This window comes from Pan troglodytes, chromosome 19, assembly GCF_028858775.2.
Source record: "Pan troglodytes isolate AG18354 chromosome 19, NHGRI_mPanTro3-v2.0_pri, whole genome shotgun sequence".
NCBI lineage: Eukaryota > Metazoa > Chordata > Mammalia > Primates > Hominidae > Pan > Pan troglodytes.
In genome coordinates this window covers 22,164,519-22,191,842 of record NC_072417.2, presented here as the reverse complement: position 1 = coordinate 22,191,842, position 27,324 = coordinate 22,164,519, and the positions used below count along the sequence as shown (strand labels likewise).

At 42.4% G+C, this 27,324-nt stretch overlaps 2 protein-coding genes across 28 annotated transcripts in view; one reads left to right on the top strand and one right to left on the bottom strand.

The window, feature by feature from the left end:
* Nucleotides 1-27,324, top strand: part of KANSL1 (KAT8 regulatory NSL complex subunit 1) — a 195,250-nt gene that overhangs the window by 22,816 nt on the left and 145,110 nt on the right. For 5 of the 27 annotated variants that reach the window (XM_054671342.2, XM_054671349.2, XM_054671344.2 and 2 more), the window contains exon 1: nt 10,033-10,624. The exons of 17 other annotated variants lie outside the window; for them this stretch is intronic. The gene's annotated coding sequence lies outside the window, so the exon portion shown is untranslated. Of the gene's footprint in view, nt 1-9,614; nt 10,625-27,324 lie in introns of those variants that run through there. 5 more of the 27 variants (XM_054671339.2, XM_054671345.2, XM_054671347.2 and 2 more) reach the window with 2 other exon arrangements.
* On the bottom strand, nt 6,313-10,035 carry LOC736099 (atherin-like; the record flags this gene model as incomplete). Its single annotated transcript, XM_024350526.3, has 2 exons — nt 6,313-6,668; nt 9,295-10,035. Coding segments are annotated over 2 exons (753 nt in total), but the record flags the coding sequence as incomplete, so codon positions are not given.

The window sequence follows — 27,324 nt, the reverse complement described above, 5'->3', positions numbered from 1 at the left end:
GTATTAGAGATGTGAGCCACCACGTCTGGCCTGAAGGACTTCTTATACCAAAGAAGATACAGTTTCATTTAACTATTTTATTTTATTTTTTCTGATGCTGGTTAAAGTTGGTTCATTTGGGACACATTTCATTAGATAAAATTGTGTCTAAATGTGATTGTGAGAATTTGGAATATGGTGGAAAATATTGAATATTATATTCTATAATTTTTGTCAGTCTAATTCAGAAACAAAAAAGATTGCAGTTGAGAAAATCATACATGATTTCTTTGTAAATGAGTTACAGAGATAAGACAGGACCTTTAGCATTTCCTGAATTCCAGTCATGTTCTCGGTAACTTATGGTCTCTTTTATAATATTGTACCCATGACAATTTATACGTTAGATTTCAGGTTTTATCTTCTGCCTGGAAGGATTACATTCAGGGGTTTTAGCCATGCATATTTATCTATAAATGGTCTAAACCAGTACCTCTTTATCTTTCCTTAAAGTACTTTTCAGGGTCTAGGGCTGTTTGGAGCAGTTTGTTACAAGCAGGACATATCTCTCTGAGGACTCCTTTTCTATCTTGAAACAGTGAGAATTTTGCCTTTTGCTCTGTATACATTGAATATCCCTTATCCGAAATGCTTGGGACCAGAAGTTTTTTGGATTTCAGATTTTTCAGATTTTGGGATGTTTGCATGTACATAATGTACTATCTTGGAGATGGGATCCAAATCTAAACATGAAATTCTATGTTTCATGTACACATTATGCACATAGCCTGAAGATAATTTCTTTTTTTTACCTTTTTCTTTAAGAGATGATGTCTCATACTGTTGCCCAGGCTGGAGTGCAGTAATGTGATCCTAGCTCACAGCAGCCTAGAACTCCTGGGCTCAAGTCATTCTCCTGCCTCAGCCTCCCAGGTAGCTGGTACTAACTGGTACAGATGCACGGTGCCAAGCCCAGCTAATTTTTTTGTTTGTTTGAGATGGGGTCTGATTCTGTTACCCAGGTTGGAGTGCAGTAGCGCCATCTCTGCTCACTGGAGCCTCCACCTTCCAGGCTCAAGTGATTCTCCCACCTTGGCTTCCTGTGTAGCTGGGACCACAGGTGCATGCCACCATGCCTGGCTAATTTTTTGTGTTTTTGGTAGAGACAGGTTTTGCTACATTGCCCAGGCCGGTCTTGAACTCCAGAGCTCAAGTGATTCACCTGCCATGGCTTTCCAGTGTTGGGATTACAGGCCTGAGCCACTGCACCTGGACTTAATTTTTTTTTTTTTTCAGAGATAGGGTCTCACTATGTTGCCCAGGCTGGTTTTGAACTCCAGGGCTCAAATGATCCTCCCATCTTGGTCTCCCAAAGTGTTAGGATTACAGGCATGAGCTACCACAACCGACCAGTTTTATACAAAATTTAAAATAATTTTGTTCTTGAAATAAACAGTGTTTCTGATGGTTCAGAGAACCATCAGAAGCAAAGGTGTCACGTGTGGAATTTTCCATTTGAGGTGTCATGTTGGCACTCAAAAAGTTTCAGATTTTGGAGGGTTTTGAATTTTCAGATTAGGGATGGTCAACCTGTAATATATTTGTGTTTATTTTAACAAAAGTACATCTGATTTTACTATAATCCTTGATTAAATTGATACTCCAAAAAAGTTGCTCCTGCATATATTCAGTGGCTTTGGTTACTCCCCGTTTGTAGCTGTATGTTCCTGAGTGTACATAGAAACAAGTTCAAGAATCCAAGAATTAGTGGGTTAAAAATAATGTTCTAGGCTGGGCGTGGTGGCTCACGCCTGTAATCCCAGTACTTTGGCAGGCTGAGATGGGCGGATCACCTGAGGTCAGGATTTTGAGACCAGCCTGACCAACATGGCGAAACTCCGTCTCTACTAAAAATACAAAGATTAGCCGGGCATGGTGGTACGCGCCTGTAGTCCCACCTACTTGGGCAGCTGAGGTAGGAGAATCGCTTGAACCCAGGAGGTGGAGGTTGCGGTGAGCCCAGATTTTGCCATGCACTCCAGCCTGGCAGCCTGGGCAGCAGAGTGAGACTGTGTCTCAAAAAAAAAAAAAAGTAATTCCCTTTCCAAGAATGGTATGCTGCTTCATTGGAGGAAACAGGTCTGCCATCTTCCAAAGTCCCTAGGTTTGCCATGCCATCAGGACAAGATTTTACAAGTTGCATCATAACTTAGAATCAGCAACTGACGTAAAAACAAACAAACAAACAAACAAAAAACAAAATATATATATATATATATATAATTTTGTTTTTTTTTTTTGAGACGGAGTTTCGCTCTGTCGCCCAGGCTGGAGTGCACTGGCGTGATCTCCGCTCGCTGCAAGCTCCGCCTCCCAGGTTCATGCCATTCTGCTGCCTCAGCCTCCCGAGTAGCTGGGACTACGGGTGCCCCCCACCATGCCCAGCTAATTTTTTGTATTTTTAGTAGAGACAGAGTTTCACCATGTTGGCCAGGATGGTCTCGATCTCCGGATCTCGTGATCTGCCCACCTTGGCCTCCCAAAGTGCTGGGATTACAGGCATGAGCTACCGCACCCAGCCTGTAAAGACATTTTTTAAGGTGTGTTTTGCCTTGTACACCTGCTGCCTCCTTTTCTCTTTGAACATTTTCCCTTCTGACTCACTTTTGTCAGGCCCTCCACAACTTGGCTGCTCACAGCTGCCTTGAAGTTCTGCATATTTACCTTTATGTTTCCTTTGGAAAAGAACTCAGGTAGTTTCTTGGTACATTTTGGCCAAATTCTGACACTCAGCTTTATTATCTGATAAAAAGTTTGGGTCCTGCGTAGATTGCTTAATCTGCAAAATCAGTATATTAGAATACTCTTTCTATGTTTGGTCATTGAACGTTCAGGGTTAACCACACATTCTAGTTATTTGAGAATTTAAAAATATTCCAAACTAAAGTTAAAAACATTAGAATTAACTAAAATTCACCAAAATAATCAGGGTGTGTGTGTGTGTGTGTGTGTGTAAACTCATTGAGGAACTTTATTAAAATGTTCGTATAAAATCCTGCTTAAACTGCTTGCACTAGAAATGAGTGCTGGTAGCTGCTATTAAATCCACCACTGTGGAGAAGACCAACAATCTTGGGTGTTAGATTTTAACAATAGCTGATGGCCTGAGAGAACCTGACTTGTTTCTTTCAGTGATATAATTGTATTCAGCTGAGCTTTAATGTTGTCTTCTGAATTATCCTAAAGTAAATTATTTCTAGACTTACTAGTACATTTAGGTTTAACCTACAACAGTATTGTTCTCATTACTAACACAGTTAAATTAGGAGGCTGCCTAATAGTTTTTCTTTTGTATGAATTATTGGGTCAGTTCTGTGGTGAGATGGCAAAATAGTATCTTTATGTAAATCCTGCAGTTTGTATCAGTAGTATGAGGAGGAAAATATCTTGTTAGGTTGGATTGAAATGAAGGAATGCTATGCATTCTTGTAATACTTTGCCATTTATGAAATGCTTTTGTTTAATCTTACTGAAAGTTTGTTTCTACTGGATTCAGTCAGTACATAAAAATACTGTATGATATTTTGAATCAGTTAAGGCCTCCATTTAATGAAAAAAAATCTTGATTTCTGAGCTTTGTAGTCATTGTAATCAGTATGAGGATTTTCTTCTACTTGCATTTGGCTAAATCTTTATACTTGTGACACTGTGAAATAGGTAGTATGGTTTAGGTTTAATGCCTTTAGCATGTTTGCACATCCAGTTCACCAAGTGAGTAGCACTGGTGAATTAGAAGCGGGAAAAGTGAGAATTGAAGACTGAGAGACCCTGATTCCAGCTTTGACGCTTTGGCAATCTCTTAACTGGCTTCTTTCTGTTGGCCTCATTTTCACACTAATAAAATGTGGCAGCTGAACATATTCCTTCTACATCCTAAATTTTTTGACTTAAATTTCTTAACTTTGGTTTAGTTGACTCTGGCTTTCTATTTAATATTTAGCTGGTTAAATATTAATGTGAGAACATGCCTCAGTTTCAGCTTAAAGATGTTTCTTTTATAATTTTCATATGGGTTTTTACATAGGTTTATGTGTTCATTTCTGTGATATCTAGAATAAATTCTTGAGCTTAATAGGTACTCACTAGATTTTTGTTGAATTAAATGTATTTGAAGTATTTAATGTGGCATTAGATTTATGATTGTAAATAATCATTCTCAGAATATGTTTTTAGGGAGCTAAAAGTATTTTTATATATAGTGTTATCTAAGTTCATGAATGAAAACATTGTTTGTTAGAGTCTAGACAGGGATTTTTTTTTTTGAAACAGAGTCCCGCTCTGTCACTCAGGTTGGAGTGCAGTGGTGCGATCTTGGCTCACTGCATCCTCCACCTTGTGGGTTCAAGCGATTCTCTTGCCTCAGCCTCCCAAGTAGCTAGGACTATAGGCATGTGCCACAATGCCAGGCTAATTTTTGTATTTTTAGTTGAGACAGGGTTTCACCATGTTGCCCAGGCTGGTCTCAGACTCCGGGCCTCAGGTGATCCACTTGCTTCGGTCTCCCGAAGTGCTAGAATTACAGGTGTGAGTCACCACATCCAGGCTTTTTTTTTTTTTTTTTTTTTTTTAAATTAAAGTAGGTCCAACTCCTAAGTAGATAGGTGTTTGAAGTTTGAATTAGGAAAGAGGTGCTGATTTTTGCTTCACTCAGATTTTAACCTTTAAAGTTTAGAACTGTGGAAAATAGCTTCATTCACTAATAATAATAGTTAAACTTAAGAGGTAGGTGGTATTACTATCTCCATTTTACAGAGCAGAATACGTAATACTTTGCCCAAAGTAACACAAAGAATAAGTGAGGGAGGCAGGATTAGAATCGGGCTACCTAGGTCCTGTGTGCTTAAGTACTACACTCTACCTTTTTCATTTATTCAGTCAGTTCTTATGATGTGTCTCTTTTGTGCCAGGCCCTGGGCTAGGTCCTAGGTAAGTAACCAAAAAAATGGGCCCCTGTGCTTTTGAAACTAAATGGCCTAGGCTTTAGAACTTGTCCTGAGTTAATATATAATAATTGCTTTTTCTTAAGTGCAAAAAAAGTTATTCATTGTCCTTTTGAGATTAGTTTGGACATACGAGGTACTGAATTTGTGAGATTATTCTGTTTAGGAATTTCTGGCTTGTTTAGAAGGTCTGTGGCAGGGAAGGTAGAGAGTGCCTTTTTGGAATACGTTTATTATCTATAGATGAGAGTTACAGATCTTAAATTAGAACAACCACAGTTCCTGCCTGCAAGGGCTTTCAGGCTGGCTTGAGGTGGCAAGATTGGTATATGAAAACAAACTCAGAGGAATTACAGAGAGCATTTAACCAAGGGTAATGTAGTGCCAACTCTGTACATTATTGGTTCTTTTTTTGAGACAGAGTCTCCTTCTGTCGCCTAGGCTGGAGTGCAGTGGTGTGATCTTGGCTCACTGCAACCTCTGCCTTCCGGGCTCAAGTGATTCTCATGCCTCAGCCTCCCGAGTAGCTGGAACTACAGGCGTGCATCACCATGCTTGGCTACTTTTTGTATTTTTAGTAGAGGCGGGGTTTCACCATGTTGGCCAGGCTGGTCTCGAATTCCTGGCCTCAGGTGATCTGCCTGCCTTGGCCTTCCGGAGTGCTGGGATTACAGGCATGAGCCACCACGCCCAGCCTACATTATTGTCAAGTGAAGTGAGTAGACGATAACAGTGGTGTGGTGGAATATAAGAGGATAACATGAGTTGTAGGTGGATTGGAGAGAGGAATTAACAAGGAATGGTGGTAATGAGGGATGGTCCTCTTTTTCTAGGTAGAGAGAACACAGACAAAGATGGATGGGTACAGAGCTGTGTGTAAGAGGGAATACCTTTTCCTTTTTTCTTTCTTTCCTTCCTCCCTTCCTTTCTTTTTCTTTTTTTGGAGACAGGGTGTTGCTCTGTTGCCCAGGCTGGTTTGCAGTGGCGTGATCATGGTTCACTGCAGCCTTGACCTCCTGGGCTCAAGTGATCCTCCTGCCTGAGCCTGTGAGTAGCTTGGACTACAGGTGTATGCCACCACCCCCGGCTAAATTTTTTTATTATTTATTTTTTGAAGAGATGAAGTTTTGCTGTTTTCCCTGGGCTGTTCTCAAACTCCTGGGCTCAAGCAATACTCTCACATTGGCCTCTCAAAGTGCTGGGATTATAGGTGTGAGCCACCATGCCTGGCCATGGAATGTCTTTTCTGAGGAAGAAATAATAAGATTAGTTATATAAAATACTGTAATCATAAAGTAAGATACAAATACTAAAAAACATTAGAACTCAATCATTGTTTTTTGACTTCATTTATTATATAAGGAACCTAACTCAAATTGGCTTAAGCAATTAATAAATGTTTATTGTTACATTGTTGTAATGTGGCTGGAAATCCAGAAGTCATACAAATTGTCAGGATTGGTTGATACAGTGGCTTAATGCTATCACCAAGGACCAACTCTCTATTCCCTTTGATGTTGGTGGCATCTTCAGGCTTGCTGCAAAGGTGACTGTAGCAGTTTGAGGTGTCACTGTCTGAGGAAGAGGGACTGTTTTTTCCTCCATCATTTTTAGGATTGAAGAACCTTTTCTCACAGTTCTCTTTTGGAGGCTGTCCAGGGGGCTTCTACTCACATCTCATGGCCATTCCTAACCAATCATTGGCAAAGAGAATGGGTTAAAACTAATCAGAATAGAGTGGATATTGGAGAGTCAACATGACTATTCCAAGAGTGATTTGAAATATGTTGGTGTTTTTATTTTTTTATCACTTTTCATTTTGAGATGGTCTCGCTCTGTTGCCCAGGTTGGACTACAATGGCATGATCATGACTCACTGCAGCCTTGACCTCCCAGGCTCAAGCAATCCCCTCAGCTTCTGGAGTAGCTGGGACTGTAAGCACATGCTACCACACTTGGCTAATTAAAAATTTTTTTTGTAGAGATAGGGTCTCACTCTGTTGCCCAGGCTGGTCTCTAACTCCGGAGCTCAAGTGATCCTCCCACCTCACCCTCCCAAAGTGCTGGGATTACAGGAGTGAGCTGCTGCACTAGGCCTTTTTCTTTAAATCTTTTTTTGTTTGTTTTATTTTGTATGTAGGTGTTTTCAATCAGCCTTTTGGACATCCACTTTTTTTGGGGGGGAAATTTAAGAAAATTTACTTCTCTTCATAAGATTTTTGTGTGGTGGCTCATGCCTGTAATGCCAGCACTCGAGTCCAGGAGTTCGAGACCAGCCTGGGCAACATAGGGAGACTCTGTATCTACCAAAACAAAAAGGAATGAAAAAAATAACAGCTGGGCATGGTGGCATATGCCTGTAATGCCAGCTACTCAAGAGGCTGAGGTAGGATCGCCTGAGCCTGGGAGGCTGCAGTGAGTTTGATTGCACCACTGCACTCTAGCCTGGGCAACCGAGCAGGACCCTGTCAAAAAAATAAAAGTAAAAGTTGATGCCTAATAAGAAAGATGTCTGATTTTAGATAAGAATATACAACAGGTTGACTGATTTAAGTGCCATAAACCCTGTGAACTCTTGACTCTTGCACTAAGCAATGAGGGAAAGGGGAAACTGGAATTTATAGTTGCCCCAAATACATGGTTTTAAAAATGAGCATTTTCCAGTTTTCTCCTAATCCATTAGAAAAATATATTTCATATAATCTTGCTTATTTGGTTGCCTAATTAAATCTGACAGTTGAGTCTTAAAAATTTGGAGCAGCAGTAAGATTATTTTGTTATGGTGTGTCTGAATTTAATATTTAAGTATACGCTGCAAAGGGCTTTGCCTTATTTGGTATTTTTCATTCTGCTAATTTAGATTTCAGAAGCCTCAGATTGGAGCTCTAGTTCGCCATCTGTTGGTCCAATACCCTTCTACTGTATTTTGTGGAATTACTATTTATGTGTGTATGTGTGTACAATAAAAAAGTCAAAGTTTTTCCCCAGGGTTGTAAATTAAAAATCCAAGACTAAAGACCTCTTTTGGATGTGTATACAAATATTAGTTTATTCTTTGTGTAATTTGACCCTATGACTGCAAACTGCCTGCCTTTGGTATTTGAGAACTATGACTATGCTTGAGAGTGTGATTTTAGGAGTACAAATGGAAACTCGCAGAAACCTAGGTGCAGATGTTGCAGGGGCAGGTGAGTTAGTGTAACTTTGTGGGAAGACTAAAACCGTTCTGTAACGACTGTGAGGGTGTTTTTTGATGAGCAGAAGTGACGTATAATGCCGGATATTGGTTCTGGTAAGCCACAAAAAAGTGTGAAGCATTTTGCATCTTCCTTTTTGGTAGTAGAGCATACATACCCTTCTTATCTGCCGAATTTGATGATTTAATGATTTGAACGATTTTTTCTTCAGTCATTTAAGCTAGTTTTGATGAATCCTAGATTAGTCTTTTAAATCTCAAGATACTCCACTCATCTTTTGGCAACTTTAAAGGGTGGTAGAATTACACTTTGTGTGACACTTTGTATTACATTATGTTTATGAATTCTTTAAGTCTAGGAAAGGTTCCATTATTTTAAAGGTCCTATTTTGGGGACAATATAAAGTTCTGTACTGATAAACTGGTCATGAGAAATGATAAGGTGCCACCACTTTAAACCAACTCTGGTAACGAGGTGGGAAGTTGGCTTTTTGTTGTGAGACTTGTGTTTCTTTATGGAGTTCTTTGTTAAACTTTTAGCATGGCAGTGAACTTCCTTTTGGTGGCGGCAGGAAGCATAAATACTCATTGTGTAATGCCATTTGCCTGTTTTGGCGGATCTGCCAAGCCATGACACCCAAAACAAGACGCGTGTTTCTTCACGAAAACTACAGTTCCCAGCGGGCCCGGCGCCGGCGGGGCCATGACTTCCCCTCTGGCTCCCGGCTGTCCCTTCCCGGGCTGGCCCGGCGCGGGCCCTGGCTGGGGCCTGCGCAGTGACTACGTGCACCCCCCCCCACCCCGCCCAACTCTGGTGGCTGCGGAGCGCGGTGCTGGGGCTAGTGCCCAGCCGTGCTGCAGTATACCGAGGCTGGCTGCTAGGGACAAAGGGCGGGCGGCGGAAGCCGCTTCACTGGTCAGGGAGCTTTCTGCAGGGTTAGCCTTGGAATAGTGTGGTGCCGACGGCCTTACCCTCTTTACTACACAGTGCAAACAGTTCCTCGCTCACGTCCTCTCGCTCCGCGGCGCCGGCCCGCCCTGCCCCTCAACCGGCGAGCCGCACCGCCGGCCCCAGCACGGAGGGCATGTGACGGCGTCAGTGCCTCAGGTTAGACTCACCTCGGCCGCAGCGAGGGCTGGCTTCCCCCTGCCGCAGTGCTGCGTGCCGTCGCCGCACGTCCGGGGCAGCTGGGGCCGGGCGCCGCGGCCTCCGCAGATGGAGGTACAAAAACATCGGCCACGGCGAGGAGCCATGACTGAGGCGGCGGCGGCCGCGCCTCCTGGCGGCCCGCGGGGGCGGCGCGGCGGGCGCCCCCTGGCGGCGCGCCGGGGTGGAGCGGCCCTTCGCCGCCGCAGCCGCAGCCGGCGGAGGCGCTGCTGTCCCTCCTCCCCGTGTCCCCGGCGCTCGCCCGCTCGCTCGCTCGCTCCATTCTCCCTCCGCTTCAGATTAAAGGGGGGGAGGGAAAAGGAGCTCGGCCGCCATTTTCCCAGTGCCGCCGCCACCGCCGCCACCGCCGCCACCGCTCGCCGAGCCGGCGGGAGAACCGAGCACCGTAGCGAAGCCGACTCGTCTCGCCGCGGCGGCGCGGGGGGCGGCTGAAGCGCGCTCTCCGGCTGGAAAGAGGCGGCCGGGGGTGGCGGCCTGGGTGCGGGTTCGGGCTGCAGACGGCGGTGCTTGTTTGTGCGGGGCGGGGGGGCGGTTTCACTCTCTGCCCCCGCCCGCCCGCCCTCCCGGCCGGGCTGCGGTCTCCAGCCGTGCTCGGGCCCCGTCGGTGCGGAGCAAGGCCGGGAAAGGGCCCGAAAGAGAAGAAAAAGCAGCCGCTCCCCGCCGCCGCCTTCCCCTCCCCCTCTGCCTCGCCCCCCCCGCCCGGAAAGTCAGGGCGGCTCCGGGCGCCGGGGGGAGGAGAGCGGCGGGCCCGGGCCGGAGCCGCCGTCGCGCGCCCCCGCCCGCCGCTGGCCCTCGGCGCCCAGGCCGGGGGGCTGTTTGCAAACTGCGCCCATTTTGTGGGGCTGAATCCGCCCGGGCTACGCTCCTCCATCACGTGGTAGGTGCTGCTGCTGCTCCTCTCCTCCTCCTCCTGCTGCCCTTTCTCCTTCTCCTCGCTCTCCCTGTGGCTCCCATTTCTCTCTCTCTTTGTTAGTTGTAACTAGAAAGGCAGGGCAGGGTAGAAAAAACCCCCGGAACTTTAAATGGCCTCTCCGGGCTCCCCTGCTGCGGGTCCGGGCTGGGAGTCGCCCCAAGGGCGGGGGTGTGCGGGGGCCCTTCCCCAGCAGCTGCCGCCTCGTTCGCCAGCTTTTCCTTTGGCGTTCTATTTAAAAAGGCGGCCTGAAGAACATGATTTATTCCCGTAAAAGAACCCCCCAAACAAACTCTGGCTCTCGCCTTGAACTTCTCTTGACTGCAAAAGGCCTTTCTCTGCTCGAAACACACATCTTGGCGCGTTGCACGGTTTGTATCACAACTCTGATTGTTTCATTTATTATTTTTGTTGCCTGTAAATTCAGGTCACTTACGTTTTCAGATGTAGTCTCCCTCAGGCGGACTTTTTTTTTTTTTTTTTTTAAACTAAAGAGGAAGAGGCATTTATTTGCTTTTAAGTGAGTTGGAATCTTAACTGCCTTTTTGGGGGCCTGTTTTCCGGCTGACGGTCTTTTGATTCTTAGCAAATAGTTTGTTTTCCATACGATAAACAACGCTACTCCCGTGTCTTACTTAAAAATTCTCGTTTTCCAATGTTGGAATCCCAATGTGGATTTATAGAGAAACGTGCTACTTAACTATTGCTTACTGATTGCTTTAGGGGAGAAGGGGTGACATGATGGCGCCACTTTAAATTGCTCTCTTTCCTTTTCCTCGGTCCCCCCCCACCCCCCTTTATCCTGGAGGTCACTGGAGCATTTTCTGTGACTTATTAATAAAACTGTACTTGAGGGTGTTAGAAGCACAACTCGTAGGGGCTGGAGTTTAGTGCTCCTAGGGTCGGCAGACCGACTCCCGCGGTCCCCAAAGTTCCGAGAAATCTCTTTTCCTCCAGCCTCGCCTCCCTCCCCTCCATTCACAATCCTGGTGTTGCCATCTCCTTTGTCACGTGGCTAGCAATCATTGTGTTTTTTTGTTTGTTTTGGGGTGTGTGTTTATATTTTTAAATTGCAGCTCAGAGGAACCTTTCCTTTTCGCTTTGGCGAGATCAAAACGTTTTACTTGTTTTAGTTTTAGAGTCGGAGAACATTTTAAAATAAACGATAAAATTACATAATCTTTGCCTTGCATAATCATGATATAGTTATAGATTGCTACTGAACTTCGTTTTGAAAGTCCTTTCAAGTATGGAAACTAGTACGTTAGAATATGTTTTCCATTTGTCAGGATGGTCTGTAATTTCTGTTTTCTCTGCTTTTTGGGTCAGTTAAAGGACCACTATTTACAAAGGCTTAAGTGGGTGTGTTTTCCCTTTCCCCTTTCCTATAGGCTCTACTTGGTTCCTTTTCTAGCATGCTGTCTGACCAATTTAGAAAATTTCAATTGTCTACAGGCGTTGTCAGTTAAAACTATTTTTTTAACCTATCAACAGTGAATACTTTTGAGTAGTAATTGTTTTGTGCCTAATGCTAAGTGTATTTATTAGCATTTCGGTGTTGATCTAGAAAATCTTTACTTTTAATCCTGTAGTTTTAGAAGTATGTTATTCCTTTATCTGTTTGTTTATATCAGTTTTTCCCATAATTGGGTAAACTCCTATTTTATAAAATACAAAGTACATTTCTGGTTTTTTCTACATAGGTTACTAGACATTTTTTCAATTTGAAAAAACATTGTGAATTAAGAAACTTTTTTTTAAAGTAAATACGAAATGTGGTTCTTGAGTATGCATTGATCCTGATTTACCATGTACATTGTCAATGGTTTGGACCATTTTCTTTGCTAACAGTTACATCATGTCATGTGATATGTGCAGTGTGATGTGTAGTTCTAAAAATAAGGCAAGGTAAAAATGCTCATCCCTTGGGAATTTAAAAAATGTATTATAAATGTGGAATAACTACCTTCAGTCATGAAATTCTGAATTGGATTTCCACTAGGTTTATGCAACAAAGTGTGCCGTTCCTTCGACCTTTAGCATATTTGGTGTATTTGTTAGTACCTCATAATTTGAGGTGATTGACTTTTTATTTTTTGAACTACTTGGAGGGAAACATTAAATGTTACAAAGGTTCTTAATGTCTATATTATGGTGAAGATGGTTGTCACTGATGGCCACCTCATTTGAGTATATACCAGTGTCTGTGATTGTGACCAGTTAAAAGAATGATCAGTTAAGAATTATTAGAGCCTTCGTGGTAGGGTGGGATTTTCGGTCTTTCCATCTATATGAGTCTGCCGAAGTGAAGTATTTTAGAAGTTTTCTTGCATCTTTTCTGAAAGCCACGTTCAGAACATTCGTATTTGACTTTGGTGCTTTACCAACGTGAGATGTTAAATTTTTGTCTGATTTTCTTTCTTCCTGCCTACACATGTTACTTCTCTGGTTAAACCTGCAGAGCACTCTTTGTTACGTGAGTGTTTCCTGTTGAGGAAAATTCTGGAAGTTAGAAAATGAGTAGGCCTTAGTTCACTTGTGAACTCATATCAAGGTGAGAAGAAAGTGAAGTAACTATACTAAACTTTTTTCTTCACTGTCACTAAGGCTACTCTTCCATCTCTAGTAATGCTACATTGTAACCAGTGTCTCTGCGTCTTCTGTAGAGGATTGAGTTGACCACAGGTTTTAATTGCATTTTAAAGTGAATAAGAAGTTTTAGGTTTGTTCTGTTCGTTATGACCTGATTTGTGTACTCTGTAAACATAGGGGTGTTGTGGTTGTTTGAGAAGGTATTTTAGTATTGAGAGGTTCTGATTAGGCCCCTTTGCGAGTAAAGCTTAGTTACCTTGTTATATCAGGCAAGCAATTTTTTTTTTTTTTGAGGCAGGGTCTCGTTCTGTCGCCCATGCTGGAGTGCAGTGGTGCCATCTCAGCTCATTGCAGTCTCCGCCTCCCAGGTTCAAGCGATTCTCGTGCCTCAGCCGCCTGAGTAGCAGGGACTACAGGCATGTGCCATTGGGACTACAGGCGTGTGCCACCATGCCCAGCTAAGTTTTGTATTTTTAGTAGAGACGGGGGTTTCACCATGTTGGCCAGGCTGGTGTCGAACTCCTGACCTCAAGTGATCCACCTGCCTCGGCCTCCCAGAAGTGCCGGAATTACAGGCATGAGCCACTACGCCTAGCCTAGACAAGCAATTTTTAAAATGTGCTATAAAACACCAAACTAATCCACACTGGATTTTCTAAACATAGTAAACGCCATGTTTAAAGAGTAATGTGTATTCCTTTTATGTTTTTTCAGCTTGTGGGGAGATGGGTAGGGGCTATTTTTTTCTTCTTGGTGAGTCCATTAAGACACAGAAATAAGCGACTTTCTTGCTAGATAGATGTATATAGTTTTACGTTTTATTGTCCCTCTCCACCCCCCAACAAAGGACCTCTCCGTTCCATTCCTTGAGTTTAGAGGGGAGGGACTAGGGTAAACTGAATAAGTGGTTGTCTGTTGATTGCCCCAGAGTAAATCTTATTGAGTGGTTTAGAGATTTTGTTTCTTTTTCATTTTAGAGACGAGGTCTCGGGGACTCGCTGTGATTCCCAGGTTGGCGTGCACAGATGTAATCATTGTGCGCTACAGTTTAGAGTGCCTGAACTACGGGGCTCAAGTGATCTTCCTGCCTTAGCCTCCTGAGTAGGTTGAGCAACGGGAGCATATAACCTTGATTGTCTTTTTTGTTTGTTTGTTTGTTTGTTTGTTTGAGACAATCTTCGCTCTGTTGCCCAGGCTGGAGTGCAGTGGCGCGATCTTGGCTCACTAAAACCTCCACCCCTAGGGTTCTAGCGATTCTCCTACCTCAGCCTCCTGCGTAGCTGGCATTATAGGTGCCCACCACCACGCCTGGCTAATTTTTTTCTATTTTTAGTATAGATGGGGTTTTGCCATGTTGGCCAGGCTGGTGTTGAACTCCGGACCTCAGGTGATCCACCCACCTCAGCCTCCCAAAGTGCTAGGATTATAGGCGTGAGCCACCGGGCCTGGCCCCTTGCTTGTCTTATTTAGAGTTTTAAAGCAGCTTTCGTTGTACTCTTTCTTCATTTTAAATGTTCCTGCCTTGAGTGATTTGATTAGTCTACGTCTTGGGAAGCGTATTTTACCTTAGTGCCTCTTTACTTACTTACCTTAAGAAAGGAGTACAGGGCAGGTTCTTAAGTAAAATGGCCCCAGACACCTGGCTTGCCTACTGTGTCAGTGCAAAGAACACTTGGATCATGTCTTTTTCCTAAAATTGGACTTCATAACTGTTTCTTGGAAGTCTATTTTAAGACTTTTTTAGTTCTCATGTTGCTTCTGAAGATGTATGTTTAAATTACAGTTTCTATGCTGATAAGTTGCGTATATACCTCTGGGCATACTAAAAGTTGTGCAGAACAATAGTTTATATGACAAGATAAGATTCCCTCATCAGTACTTCCCATTTCCTGAAATGTGAGATCAAAACTCAGTTGAACCACACTATGGCTGTAGAAGACAGTATGAATTAGAAAAGACAAATATCCACTGTACTAGAGTTCACCAGCGTTTGAAGGCTATCAGAAGATATAGGAGGTAAGTGATATCCTTGGGTGTCACTTGCAGATTGAGGGGAGGATTGTGGGTCATAGGAGATGACTAGTATGGCAGGGGGTAACTATTATTATTTGTTTCTTTTTTAAGCCATGTGCCTTTTAGGATGTAGAACAAAATACATAGGAGAAAATAAGCCAAAAGGTGTGATTTACCAAAATACTTGGACTCCAAAAAGAGCTGCAATATATATTTTTCTTTATTAAGCATTTTCTTGTCTTTGGTAGAATAAAGGTAAAGCTAAAATAGAGTGCGGAAACTGACTTGACCAAAGTAGAAAACACAGCTCATGTTTATGAATCAAAAACAAATGAGTTTAGGCAGTCTGAAAGAAAAAATCAAACATTTTATATGAAGATTTTAAACCTTTATGCAAAGAGTCCCTTTAAGGTGGAAGAGACCTTTTAAATAGAGTAGACCTTCCCCATTTAGTAGCACAATGCGGCAAAATAGTTGTTTAATAAATGTTACTTTCTGCAAGCCTTGCTTTTCCAAGATTTTAAGCTGCTTCCACAGTGTTAACATTTGAAAGCCCTCTACCAGGAAATTATTTAGCTGTGTATTTTATTGTTGCTGACTGTGAACTTGCCCTTTTTTTTCCTGGCTGTAATTTTTTTAGAATTAAAGTTTCTTTCTAAGATTTTGAGGGTCAGGAAATGCAAAGTGGAGGTAGATTGAGTGCAGTTTTATCTAAATGTTATTTTAAAAACTCTGGTTCTTGTAACCTGAACCAGGAATCCAAAATGAGATCTTACTCTGAATTTTAATTACAGCAGATTCTGCTCTTATTTGGAAAAAGTTGCTTGAGTGACATCAAACGTAATGGAGTCCCTCACCTTTTAATTCCTTTTTAAAAAGGGGAGAGCTTAAGGTTAGACTTGGTTAAATTCAGTTGGAAGGTAAGTATTAGGGAATAAAAAAGAGGAATAACAATTTTGTTGTTAGGATGTTAAACCAAAAATTGCTAAGAACTCATATCTAGACTTTCCTCTTGCTGCTTGTTATTTGGCCTTCGTGACTGTTTGTTAGCACCTCCACCAGAGGGTGTGAAGGGAAAGAGGCTCAAAGCTAAGTACTGTAGCTAGTTTCTGGTTTCTAGTATAGGAGAGACACTTCATAGAAATACCAGCCTGGGCTGGGTGTGGTGGCTCATGCCTGTAATCCCAGCACCTTGGGAGGCCGAGGCGGATCACCTGAGGTCAGGAGTTTGAGACCAGCCTGGCTTAACATGGTGAAACCCTGTCTCTACTAAAAAAAAAAACAGCAAAAATTAGCTGGACATGGTGGCGCATGCCTGTAGTCCCAGCTACTCAAGAGGCTGAGGCAGGAGAATTGCTTGAACCTGGAGGCGGAGGTTGTAGTGAGCCGAGATCGCACCACTGCCCTCCAGCCTGGGCGACAGAGAGAGACTTCGTCTCAAAAAAAAGAAAAAAGAAATACCAGTCTGATAAGTTGAACTGTCAGGAAAGTTTCATTAAACTCTCCGTATGTTACCATGGAGAACTGAAGCTCTTTGAAGACCTTAAGCATGTCTCCAAAAAATTGGACTGTATTTTTTTGCACTTAGTGATTTACTCCTTACCCCTTGCCTCCCAAGAGAAAAATGGATATTAGTATTGACTTAACATTTTATTGGCATTGGAAAAATGTACTTTTAAAAGTCATTAATTGACTTTTCTCTAAAGGTATAAGGTAGGTTTCAGTGGGAACTCAGGAATTTGGCCATGGACCCTACCAGAATAACCTGTTTCCTTTAGAATTCTTTTTTTTTTTTTTGAGACGCAGTCTCGCTCTGTCCCCCAGGCTGGAGGTGCAGTGGCGGGATCTCAGCTCACTGCAAACTCTGCCTCCTGGGTTCATGCCATTCTTCTGCCTCAGCCTCCCCAGTAGCTGGAACTACAGGTGCCCGCCATCATGCTCAGCTAATTTTTTTTTTTTTTGCATTTTAGTAGAGACGGGGTTTCACTGTGTTAGCCAGGATGGTCTTGATCTCCTGACCTTGTGATCCACCCGTCTCGGCCTCCCAAAGTGCTGGTATTACAGGCATGAGCCACCGCGCCCAGCCTCCTTTAGAATTCTTAAAATCTTTCAGAAGTCGCTGATTTTAGGATTGTTCAGGAGCACTTACACCAACCATTAGGGCTTGTTGGAAAGAGATATGATAAAAAGTATGATTTTTTTTCCTCTGTCTTTTGTCAGCTAAAGAGTGGTAGGAAATTTGAATTCAGTGCTAGCATAGAAGTAGGATTAACACCATTAATAGTTTGATATATAGACATCCTTCAGAAAAAAAAGTTTTCTTGAGATGGTATCTTGCTATGTTGTCTAGGCTGGTCTTGAATTCCTGGGCTCAAGCAGTCCTCCCACCTTGACTTCTAGAGTAGCTGGTATTACAGGCATGAGCCATGGGGCCTAGCCTGTCCGTGTGTGTGTGTGTGTGTGTGTGTGTATGTATGTGTATGTGTATGTGTGTATATATATATGTGTGTGTATATATATGTGTGTATATATATATTTGATGGGATCATACTTGTTATATGGCTTGATCTTTTTAATTAGGGTTTTTTTTTTGTATTCCAGTTATTTAGTGAAAGCATTGTGTATACATCTTTGAGTACCTATGAGAATATTTCTGTTGAATAGATTTCTAGAAGTGCAGTTGCTGGGTAAAAGTTTGAGCAATTACATTTGTGATTTTGATGGCTATTACCTTTATAATGCTGTGTAACCACATTTAATAATAGCTTAAAAAGTGTAGTTAAAAAGTTTCCTAGTCTGGGTACAGGTGCTTGGTCAAGTAAATAACTGGAACTTGTAGTGGGTGAAGCCTATCTTAGGTTCAGTTGATGCCTCTTCTTGTTAGGTGGTTGATCACTTCAGACATCCTGATGGGTGTAGCATAGAATGCTCAGGTTGCTTAATGTGTGTTGGTCTGCTGTCTGCCAGGCATTGTGCTGCTTGTAGGGGACAGAGATAAAACAAGCTATAACCCTCCTTTTTTAAGAAGTACATAGTTGGCCAGGCGTGGCGGCTCATGCCTGTAATCTCAGCACTTTGGGAGGCCGAGGCTGGCGAATCACGAGGTCAGGCCAGGCCAACATGGTGAAACCCTGTCTCTACTAAAAAAGACAAAAAATTAGCTAGATGTGGTGGTGGGTGCCTGTAATCCCAGCTACTCAGGAGGCTGAGGCAGGAGAAACGCTTGAACTCAGGAGGCGGAGGTTGCAGTGAGCCAATATTGTGCCGCTGCACTCCAGCCCGGGTGACAATGAGAGGCTCTGTTTCAAAAAAAAAAAAAAAAAGTACATACTCTGGGGAAGAAAGAGACAAGACAAAATTGTGAGTTTATATTGTACCATGAGCAATAGCCAGGGTGTCATGGGGGTGCAGGTAAGAGCCTAGAGGGAGGGACCCCACCTCAACCTGGGAGTAATGGGGAATACTTGAAAGAGCATGTAACCTTGAGCTGAACCGTGAAAGAGTAGCATGAGTAAAGGTGCAGGGGCATAGAAGAGCCAGGAAACATATGTTTCAGGTGGCTGCAGTGAGGACAGGCTGGAGATGAGGTCTAATGTAAAAAGGGGACAGATAATGGTGTGTGGGGAATTTGGACTCATCCTTACTCTAGAGTCAGTGAAAGATTTTAAATGGTTAGATTTAGGTTTATCCCCTCCTTTCCTTTTTTCTTTCCTTTCTAATAATCATTTTGGTAGTGGACGCTAGATTAGAGGCTTGCTGAGACAGGAAGAAGGAAGAATAGTTGGGAGATTATTACTGCCTGAATTACTATAGTACATAATGAGGTTCTGCACTAGGGCATTGGCACCAAGGATGGAATGAATGTGCCTGTCATTCTGTGTGTTGCCAACCCTCACCCTCTGTGCACCACCTCACCTTTCAAAATTCAGTCAGTATGTCATCTTTTCTAGAAGCCTTCCTTGACCCCTTCAGGTGAAATACAGTACTTTATCAAGCTAGGCTACCTTCACACCTAATTTATATTTTACTATCTTGTATCTGGCATTTAGTAGATGTTTAAATTAAATATTTATGGTAAAAAGTAAGTTGGTGATTTGAGGTCATGATTAACTCAAATAGACAATGTTGAGGAGCAGGAAGAAGTTTTGGATTTGGTGTTGGGGCAGGGAATGGGTTTTGAATATGGGATGCTTGAAGTAGTTGTATAGGCAATGCTGAATTCTACTCATTTCTTTCTTTTTGTTTTTTTGGAGACAGTCTCATTCTGTCGCCTACGCTGGAGTGCAGTGGTGCCATCTCAGCTCACTGCAGCCGCTGCCTCCCAGATTCAGGTGATTCTTGTACCTCAGCCTTCTGAATAGCTGGGATTACAGGCAAAGACGGGGTTTCGCTGTGTTGGCCAGGCTGGTCTCAAACTCCTGACCTCAAGTGATCTTCCTGCCTTGGCCTCCCAAAGTGCTGGAATTACAGGCGTGAGCCACCTCTCCCGGCCCTACTCCTTCCCTTCCTTCCCTCCCTCCTTCCTTCTTTCCCTCCTTTTCTTCTCTCACCTCCTCTCCCCTCTCCCCTGTCTCCTCTCTCCTCTCCCCTCCCCTCTCCTCTTTTCCTTCTTTTGAGACAGAATCTTGCTCTGTAACCCAGGCTGGAGTGCAGTGGCGTGATAACAGCTCACTGCGACCTCCACCCGCCAGGCTCAAGTGACCCTCCCACTATGCCCAGCTAATTATTATTTTTTTAGAGACTGGGTCTCAGTGTGTTGTCTAGGCTAGTCTCAAACTCCTCCTGGGCTCAGGCAATCCTCCTGCCTTGGCCTCCCAAGGTGCTGGGCTTATAAGTGTGAGCTACCATGGTAGGCCATCATTTAAAAAAAAAAAATTAGTGTTTTTGTTTGGGTGGCTTTTTTAGACGGGGGCTATGTTGCCTAGGCTGGCCTTGAACTCCTTGCCTGAAGCCATCCTCCTGCCTCCTGAGTAACTGGAAATACAGGCGCCTGCCACTGCACCCAGCTCCTACTCATTCTTTAGGTTTCAGCCTAGATGTTCTTTTTTCTGAAAAGCATTTTCTGACTCCGCCTACTTCTCAGCCTATATGAGGATTGCCTCCGTCCCCCAAATCACACAGTAGTGTCTGTCTTTACTGCTGCTTGTCATCCTTGTATGTACTTACTGTGGTGCTTTGAATACTCTAGGCATTTTAATATTTATTGGAGATACTCAGTAGGTAGTTGGTGTTCTTTGACTTTCCTCTAAAGACTAAAATTCAGAATTTACTGTCAGGCAGTTAAGACCGTTTCAGTTTAAGCCTTAAACTATCTAGTGTAGTAGTTAAAAGCATCGGCTTTAGCATTATGGATCCTGCCCCTGCAACTTCATAGTTGTGTGATCATGGGCAAATTACTTAACTTCTTTGAGCATCTATAAAATGAGGACAGTAGTACTTACCTTATATTGTTATTGTGAAGATTAAGAGAATATATGTAAGATACTTAGCATAGTGATTGACATAGTAAAATGCTAATTAACGTTAGTGAACAACATTTGTAATAACCTATCCTGCACTCAGGAATGATTCCTTTAGTAATATAAAGCTTTTTCAGTTAAGAAGCCCTGTTGGCCAAGGAAATTGATAATGGTCTTGTGGGTGACACACATTATCTCTTTGTTTTATAGTAAAAATTTTGTCTCTCCTTCCCCATTGTATTCCACAACAAATCTACTTTTGTTTATATGTAAAATAAATACTTTGCAGTGCATTCCATAATGTAGCTTGCAGTACTTCATCACAAATCACTGTATAGCTGTTCTTTTCCTCTCTTTGTCTTGAGAAGCTGTACATATAGCACCTGATTCATGGAAGTTGTTTTGTGGATCATGCCCCACGTCTTTCCCATTATTTTGATTGTGTCAATTTTTTGATTCGTGTTTCCTCCTTTTTCTCTTCTTAGTAAAATCTTACACTTGAGGGCAACCCCCACGAGGCCTTTTTGACTTCTCTAGTCCAGTCATTTAGGGCTTACAGCACTTACTATGTACCAAGCTCTTGATAAAGTTAGCACTCTAAAGAAGGGTGCTGTTAAGGAATTTTGCTTGTCTTGGAAATAGAATTAGTTAACAATTAGGGAAAATTCAGATAATTTGAACTGAATGACAGTGACTTTAAGTGCGTTATACAATTCAAGCAGGAAGAAAGTGATATGAATTGGAAGAGTCTAAGAAGTTTTTGTGGAGATGCTATGTATTGAAAAATTAGTAAGTTTGGGGACAAAAAAAAAAAAGTAGAAGGAGGACCTTCCAGGTAGAGGTAGCAACATAGGCAAAGATACGGAGTTGGGAATCTGTGGGGAGTTCTGGGTCCGTATCAATTGATGTACTTGCCCTGACGTTAAGTTTCATCTTGAAGAATTTGAACTCATTAAAAAGGTGTGAGGGGCTGGGTGTGGTGGCTCATGCCTGTAATTCCAGCACTTTGGGAGGCCGAGGCGGGTGGATCACCTGAGGTCAGGAGTTTGAAACCAGCCTGGCCAACGTGGTGAAACCCCGTCTCTACTAAAATTACAAAAAAATTAGCTGGGTGTGGTGGCAGGCACCGGTAATCCCAGCTGCTCGGGAGGCTGTGGTAGGAGAATCGTTTGAACCTGGGAGGCGGAGGTTGCAGTGAGCGGAGATCGCGCCATCGCACTCCGGCCTGGGGGACAAGAGCGAGACTTCATCTCAAAAAAAAAAAAAAGTGTGAGGAACTTGTTCAGAGTAGGAAAGTGAGATGATAAAAAGGTAAAGGATAGTTTGGGGCACTGAGGCACTAGTCAGGAAGCTGTTGTGATAATCTAGACAGGAGCTGATGAGGACCTGGGCTGGACTGATAGTGTTAGAAGTATAGAGAGGACATACCAAACCTGAAAAGCTTTGTGAGAAAAGAAGGATTTCGTCACAAAGGAGATGAAATTGTGAAGGAAAAGAGAGCTTTCTTTCCATTCTTTATAAGCCATCATGTTTTTGTTTGTCATATATTTAGCCTTTTTGTTAGACTGGCCCCTTCACATTTCTGGATTTAAGCTTTGGTAGAGACTTTGACTATTATTTTCTGGTTGAAGTTCTCATTGCATCCTATCTGGATTATTGTGGTAGCTTTTTTATTGGTCTTTGCCATCTATAGATGCCTTTTTACTTACTTTCAATCCATCCTACCCAACTGATCTCTCTAAAGCACAGTCTGATGTTTCACTCCCATTTAAAAAGTGTTTAATGATACTCTGCTGTCGTTATTTTATATATACATATACATATATATGTGTGTGTATATATATATGTATATACTTTTTATTTTTCAGAGACTTGATCTTGCTATGTTGACCAGGCTGGTCTCAAACTCCTGGCCTCAAGCAATCCTTTTGCCTTGGCCTCCCAGAGTGCTGGGATTACATGTCTGAGCCGCTGCACCTGGCCTCTGCTGTCTTTGTTTGTTTGTTTTTGTTTTTGAGACAGAGCCTCTCTTTGTCGCCCTGGCTGAAATGCAGTGGCTCAATCTTAGCTCATTGCAGCCTCTGCCTCCCGGGTTCAAGTGATTCTCATGCCTCAGCCTCCCTAGTAGCTGGGACTACAGGCACCTGCCATCATGCCCGGCTAATTTTTTTATTTTTATTTTTATTATTTATTTCTTTTTTTGAGATGGAGTCTCACTTTTGTCACCCAGGCTGGAGTGCAATGGTGCGATCTCGGCTTACTGCAACCTCTGCCGCTCGGGTTCCAGCGATTCTCCTACCACAGCTTCCCGAGCAGCTGGGATTACAGGTGCCTGCCACCACACCCAGCTAATTTTTTTGTATTTTTATTAGAGGCGGGTTTTCACCATGTTGGCCAGGCTGGTTTCAAACTCCTGACCTCAGGTGATCCACCCGCCTCAGCCTCCCAAAGTGCGGGGATTGCAGGCATGAGCCACTGTGCCTGGCCCCTCTACTGTCTTTAAGTCTGAATTAAGGCTATTAAAGGCTGTCCGTTAAGGATCTGGCTTCAAACTGCCTTACCACCTTCATTCTACTATTTCCTCTATTAAAATGTGCTTTGTGTTTTAAGCAAATTGTTAATTTTTTTTTTTTTTTTTTTAAGATGGAGTCTCGCTCTTGTTACCCAAGCTGAAGTGCAGTGGCCCGATCTCGGCTCACTGCAACCTCTGCCTCCTGGGTTCAAGCAATTATCCTGTCTCAGCCTTCCAAGTAGCTGGGAGTACAGGTGCGCGCCTCCACACCCGGCTAATTTTTGGTAATTTTAGTAGAGATGGGGTTTCGCCATGTTGGCCAGGCTGGTCTCCTGATCTCAGGTGATCTACCCGCCTCAGCCTCCCAAAGTCCTGGGATTATAGGCATGAGTCACTGCGCCCGGCCCAAATTGTTCATTTCTTTTAACCTTCAGAATGTCGCCTTTTCCCACACAGCGTTGCCTTTTCTTATGCCATTTCCTCTCACTAGAATGCCACATTACCATTCTCTTGTCCTAGCCTTTTGCATAATGACATTTTATCTAATTTTCAAGTCTCAGCTAAAATTGAGGCAACTTCATGGACACTTCCCTAATCATCCTTCCTGCTGTTTCTTTCCGTCCTTTGTGTAGAGAAATGAGGTAATGGTGAAGGAAGAGGTTAGTAGAAGCCACATTATGGGCAAACTTTTCTTCCCCATCTGATTTTTGCTTTTGCTTTCAGTGCAAGTGTGGTTGTAATACTTGTCTTGTTGGCCACCTGGATGACCTATTCCTTCCCCTTTGTTCTCTGCAGCTAAATATTTTTGCAAGGTGGATGCTTCCAGGTTATTCTTGTGTATCTGGAGTCTTGTCTTGGAAATTGACTGGGAATAAATGAGGTTTTCATTTGTGGGTGTGGAGTTAGTTCTGACTTACAGTATTTGAAGCAGCTGGATACGTTTTGCTTTTGAAAGAGTATATATATGTGTGTGTATAATCTTTAGGATATGGTTCTCTGTTGGGAGGTGTGATGTTGAACCCCGCAGCTCCCATATTTGACATGTCTGGAGACATTTTTGATTGTCATAATTTTCAGAAGGGCACTACTAGCATCTAGTGGGTGGAAAACAGAGATGTTGCTAAACATGCTACTGCCAGGATAGCCTCCTGTGATAGATTACTCATCGTGAGATGTCAGTTAGTGGTTAGGTTGAGAAACTCTATCCTAGAAGTATATTTTTGCTTCCCAAGTGCCACTTGTGTTAGGTAGAAGTTTGTCCTTGGACCGATGGTGCAATTTAGAATAATAGAATTAACATAGGAAGGGACCCTAGAGGTCACATATTTGAACTTTATCCCAACTTGTATTTCTCACAATGATGTTTCTGCTTGATATTAATAGATGTAATGGAAAAAGGTGCTTGTTAAAAAAGTTTGGTAAAGGTAAACATTTGCGTATTCAGTATGATGCAATACGTTGTGAGTCTCCATCTGGGAAGTTTTTCCGAAATGTATTTGCTTGCTGAGTGCATTTAACATCTTCCAGACCCTAAAATACTTCTTTGAAACTGAGAGAGAAACTATTGATTATCTAGCCCAACCTTTTATAGCTAAATGACCTTGAATAGGTAGCCTTTTCTTTTATCTGTACAAGCTTACTGCAGAATCTCAATTTGTGTGAGTGACAGCAGGTGTAGCAGCTCCATCTGTATTTATTTGTCAGATTATAGTTTACTAACTGAATGAACTAAAAATTGGGATATTTGGGGCTTGAATTTTTATTCTGAATGTACAGTCTGACTTTATCCCCACCGGTAAATTAGAAATTATAATCTCAGCCCTAATTCTACTGCCCAGGTTGTTATGAGGATTAATCAGTTAATTATAGCTTTTAAGGCTTTGTATTCTTTGGAGAAAGATGATTTATCAGATAGGCTGTTGTGCTGTTTGTGTAGAACTGCTTCCTTTTTTTGTTTTTCGTTTTTTTTTCCTTTAGCCCTGAGCTTCTCTAAGAACTGCTTAAATTTGACAGTCTTTCCCTGCTTTACATTGTCGAAGATTGAAGCTTTTTGAATTTTGTAGGGGTCAAGTGGGATAGGAATCATTGTTTTGCTCTGTATATTAAATTTAAGAATGTTACTATGGGCCGGGCGCGGTGGCTCATGCCTGTAATCCCAGCACTTTGGGAGGCCAAGGTGGGCAGATCACGAGGTCAGGAGATGGAGACCATCCTGGCTAACATGGTGAAACCCTGTCTCTACTAAAAATACAAAAAACTAGCCAGGCGTGGTGGCGGACGCCTGTAGTTCCAGCTACTGGGGAGGCTGAGGCAGGAGAATGGCGTGAACCCGGGAGGTGGAGCTTGCAGTGAGCTGAGATCACGCCACTGCTCTCCAGCCTGGGTGACAGAGCGAGACTCCATCTCTTAAAAAAAAAAAAGAATGTTACTGTGATTTTGTTTTACTTAGTTATTGGCTCTTTAAGAATTTCCATTGTTTTCTTTTTGTTTCTCTCCATTTTATTATAGAAGTAATACATGTTTATGGTGGAGACTTTACATAAGCCAAGAAACAAAAGACAAAAGAATCTTACCAATGACTTTTTAAAGCAAAATTGAGATGATACTGTGTTTTGTTTTGTAACTTTTTTTCATTTAATAATGAAGCAAGCACTTTTCTATGTTAGTAAATATAGTTCTGCCACACTTAGGGTTGCACAGTATTCCATTGTATGGATATTTAATAATTTAACCGAGTTTTTGGCATTCAGTTTTCTTTTTATTATAAACAACATCATGAAATATTAAAAGTAAGTCTAGACATAACAGGGAAAAGATTAAAGTACTAAACTTAGGTGGTGGTTTATGGCAATTGTAGCTAATTGCAAACTAGGTGCGTTTTTTCCTGTGCATTAAAAAGCCATGGAAATTCATTCCTTCTATGTTTGCTTTTTGTTTCCAGTGTAATAAAAGTGCAAATAATACTGGGTGGTTGCTCCAGGTATGTGGCCAAGTAATTAAAAGTATTTTATTTCATCATGATAGCATCCTTCTCGGGAAGGCTCTGTTACTTGTAGATGAGGAGACTTAAAGAACAGAATAGTTAAGTAACCTACAGGAGGTGGAGCCAGGATGGGAACTGAGATTTGCTCACTTGAGTCAGTGCTCCTCTTACTTATGAATATCTTTGGGAGTAATGTTGAATCTTAGCATAGTATTTCAAGTCAATAAAGGTATGTCAAGTCAATAAATGGTATTTCTTTGGTATAGAAATCTCAAGATTTAGGAATTAGGAATGGGAATTTTTTCTGAAAAAGTGGTCACTTTTTCCTGTTCTCTGCACTCTCTCTCCTCCCCCACCCCCTTACTTAGATGATTGTTTTAGTAACTACACTATGCTGTGTATCCTATGGGGATATTGAGACCAAGGATAAAGTGCAAATCAAATAAACTATTGTCTTTGAAGTGTATATGTTAATGTCAAGTTCATAGACATCATTTCAGAGAAGGCTTGGAGTAGATGGGATTTTTTTTTTTTTTTTTAAGATGGAGTCTTGCTCTTGTTGCCACGGCTGGAGTGCAGTGGTGCAATCTTGGCTAATTGCAACCTCTGCTGCCTGGGTTCAGGTGATTCTCATGTCTCAGCCTCCCAGGTAGCTGGGATTACAGGCGCTCGCCACCACACTCAGCTGATTTTTGTATTTTTAGTAGAGACAGGGTTTCACCATGTTGACCAGACTGGTCTTGAACTCCTGACCTCAGGTGATAACGCCTGCCTCGGCCTCCCAAAATGCTGGGATTACAGGCGTGAGCCACTGTGCCCAGCTGGAGTAGATGGGATTTAAGCCGGCATTTTTTCTTAAAGTTGTAAGCTTTAAAGAATTGAATAATCTCAGAATAACTTTGAGAAGTTTACTACTTAAGCACCTTCTGTGATGTGATGTTAATTATGACCCTCTTTTTCATTTGTGCTGCAGTGAGCCTGGGTTTTCCTAAGTTTTATGTAAGTCATAAAGCATATTTGTGCCCTTGCCTGGGTCCTCAGAGGGAAGCTGTTCATCCTGCCCTTGCTAAGTCTTACTGTAGTGCTGTCAGGCAGTAGGGTACAATTACTCTTCACATGTTGTATTAATCATCTGGCACTGATAATATGCCTCCTTGCATTGCTCATATCAACTACATATTGACATTCAAAAGGGGAGGAGATTGAATTGATGGGAATTATCTGGTAGTGATTTTTGTTTGTCCATGGGAAAAACCCTTTGCATATTATAAAAGTGACTCAAAATATTTTTAACAACTATATTGGTCCAGCTGTCAACTGGTCTATAACACAATGTTTAATAACAGGAATTAGTACTGTCAACTGGTCTGTAACACAATGTTTAATAATATATTAGGAATTAGTATTATATTTAAAGTTAGAAATGGGAAAAGACAACATAGAATAATTTGTGCCACACAGAATGCCATATGCCAGAAAGCCCACAGGAGAAAACTCCATAAGCCCTGAAAA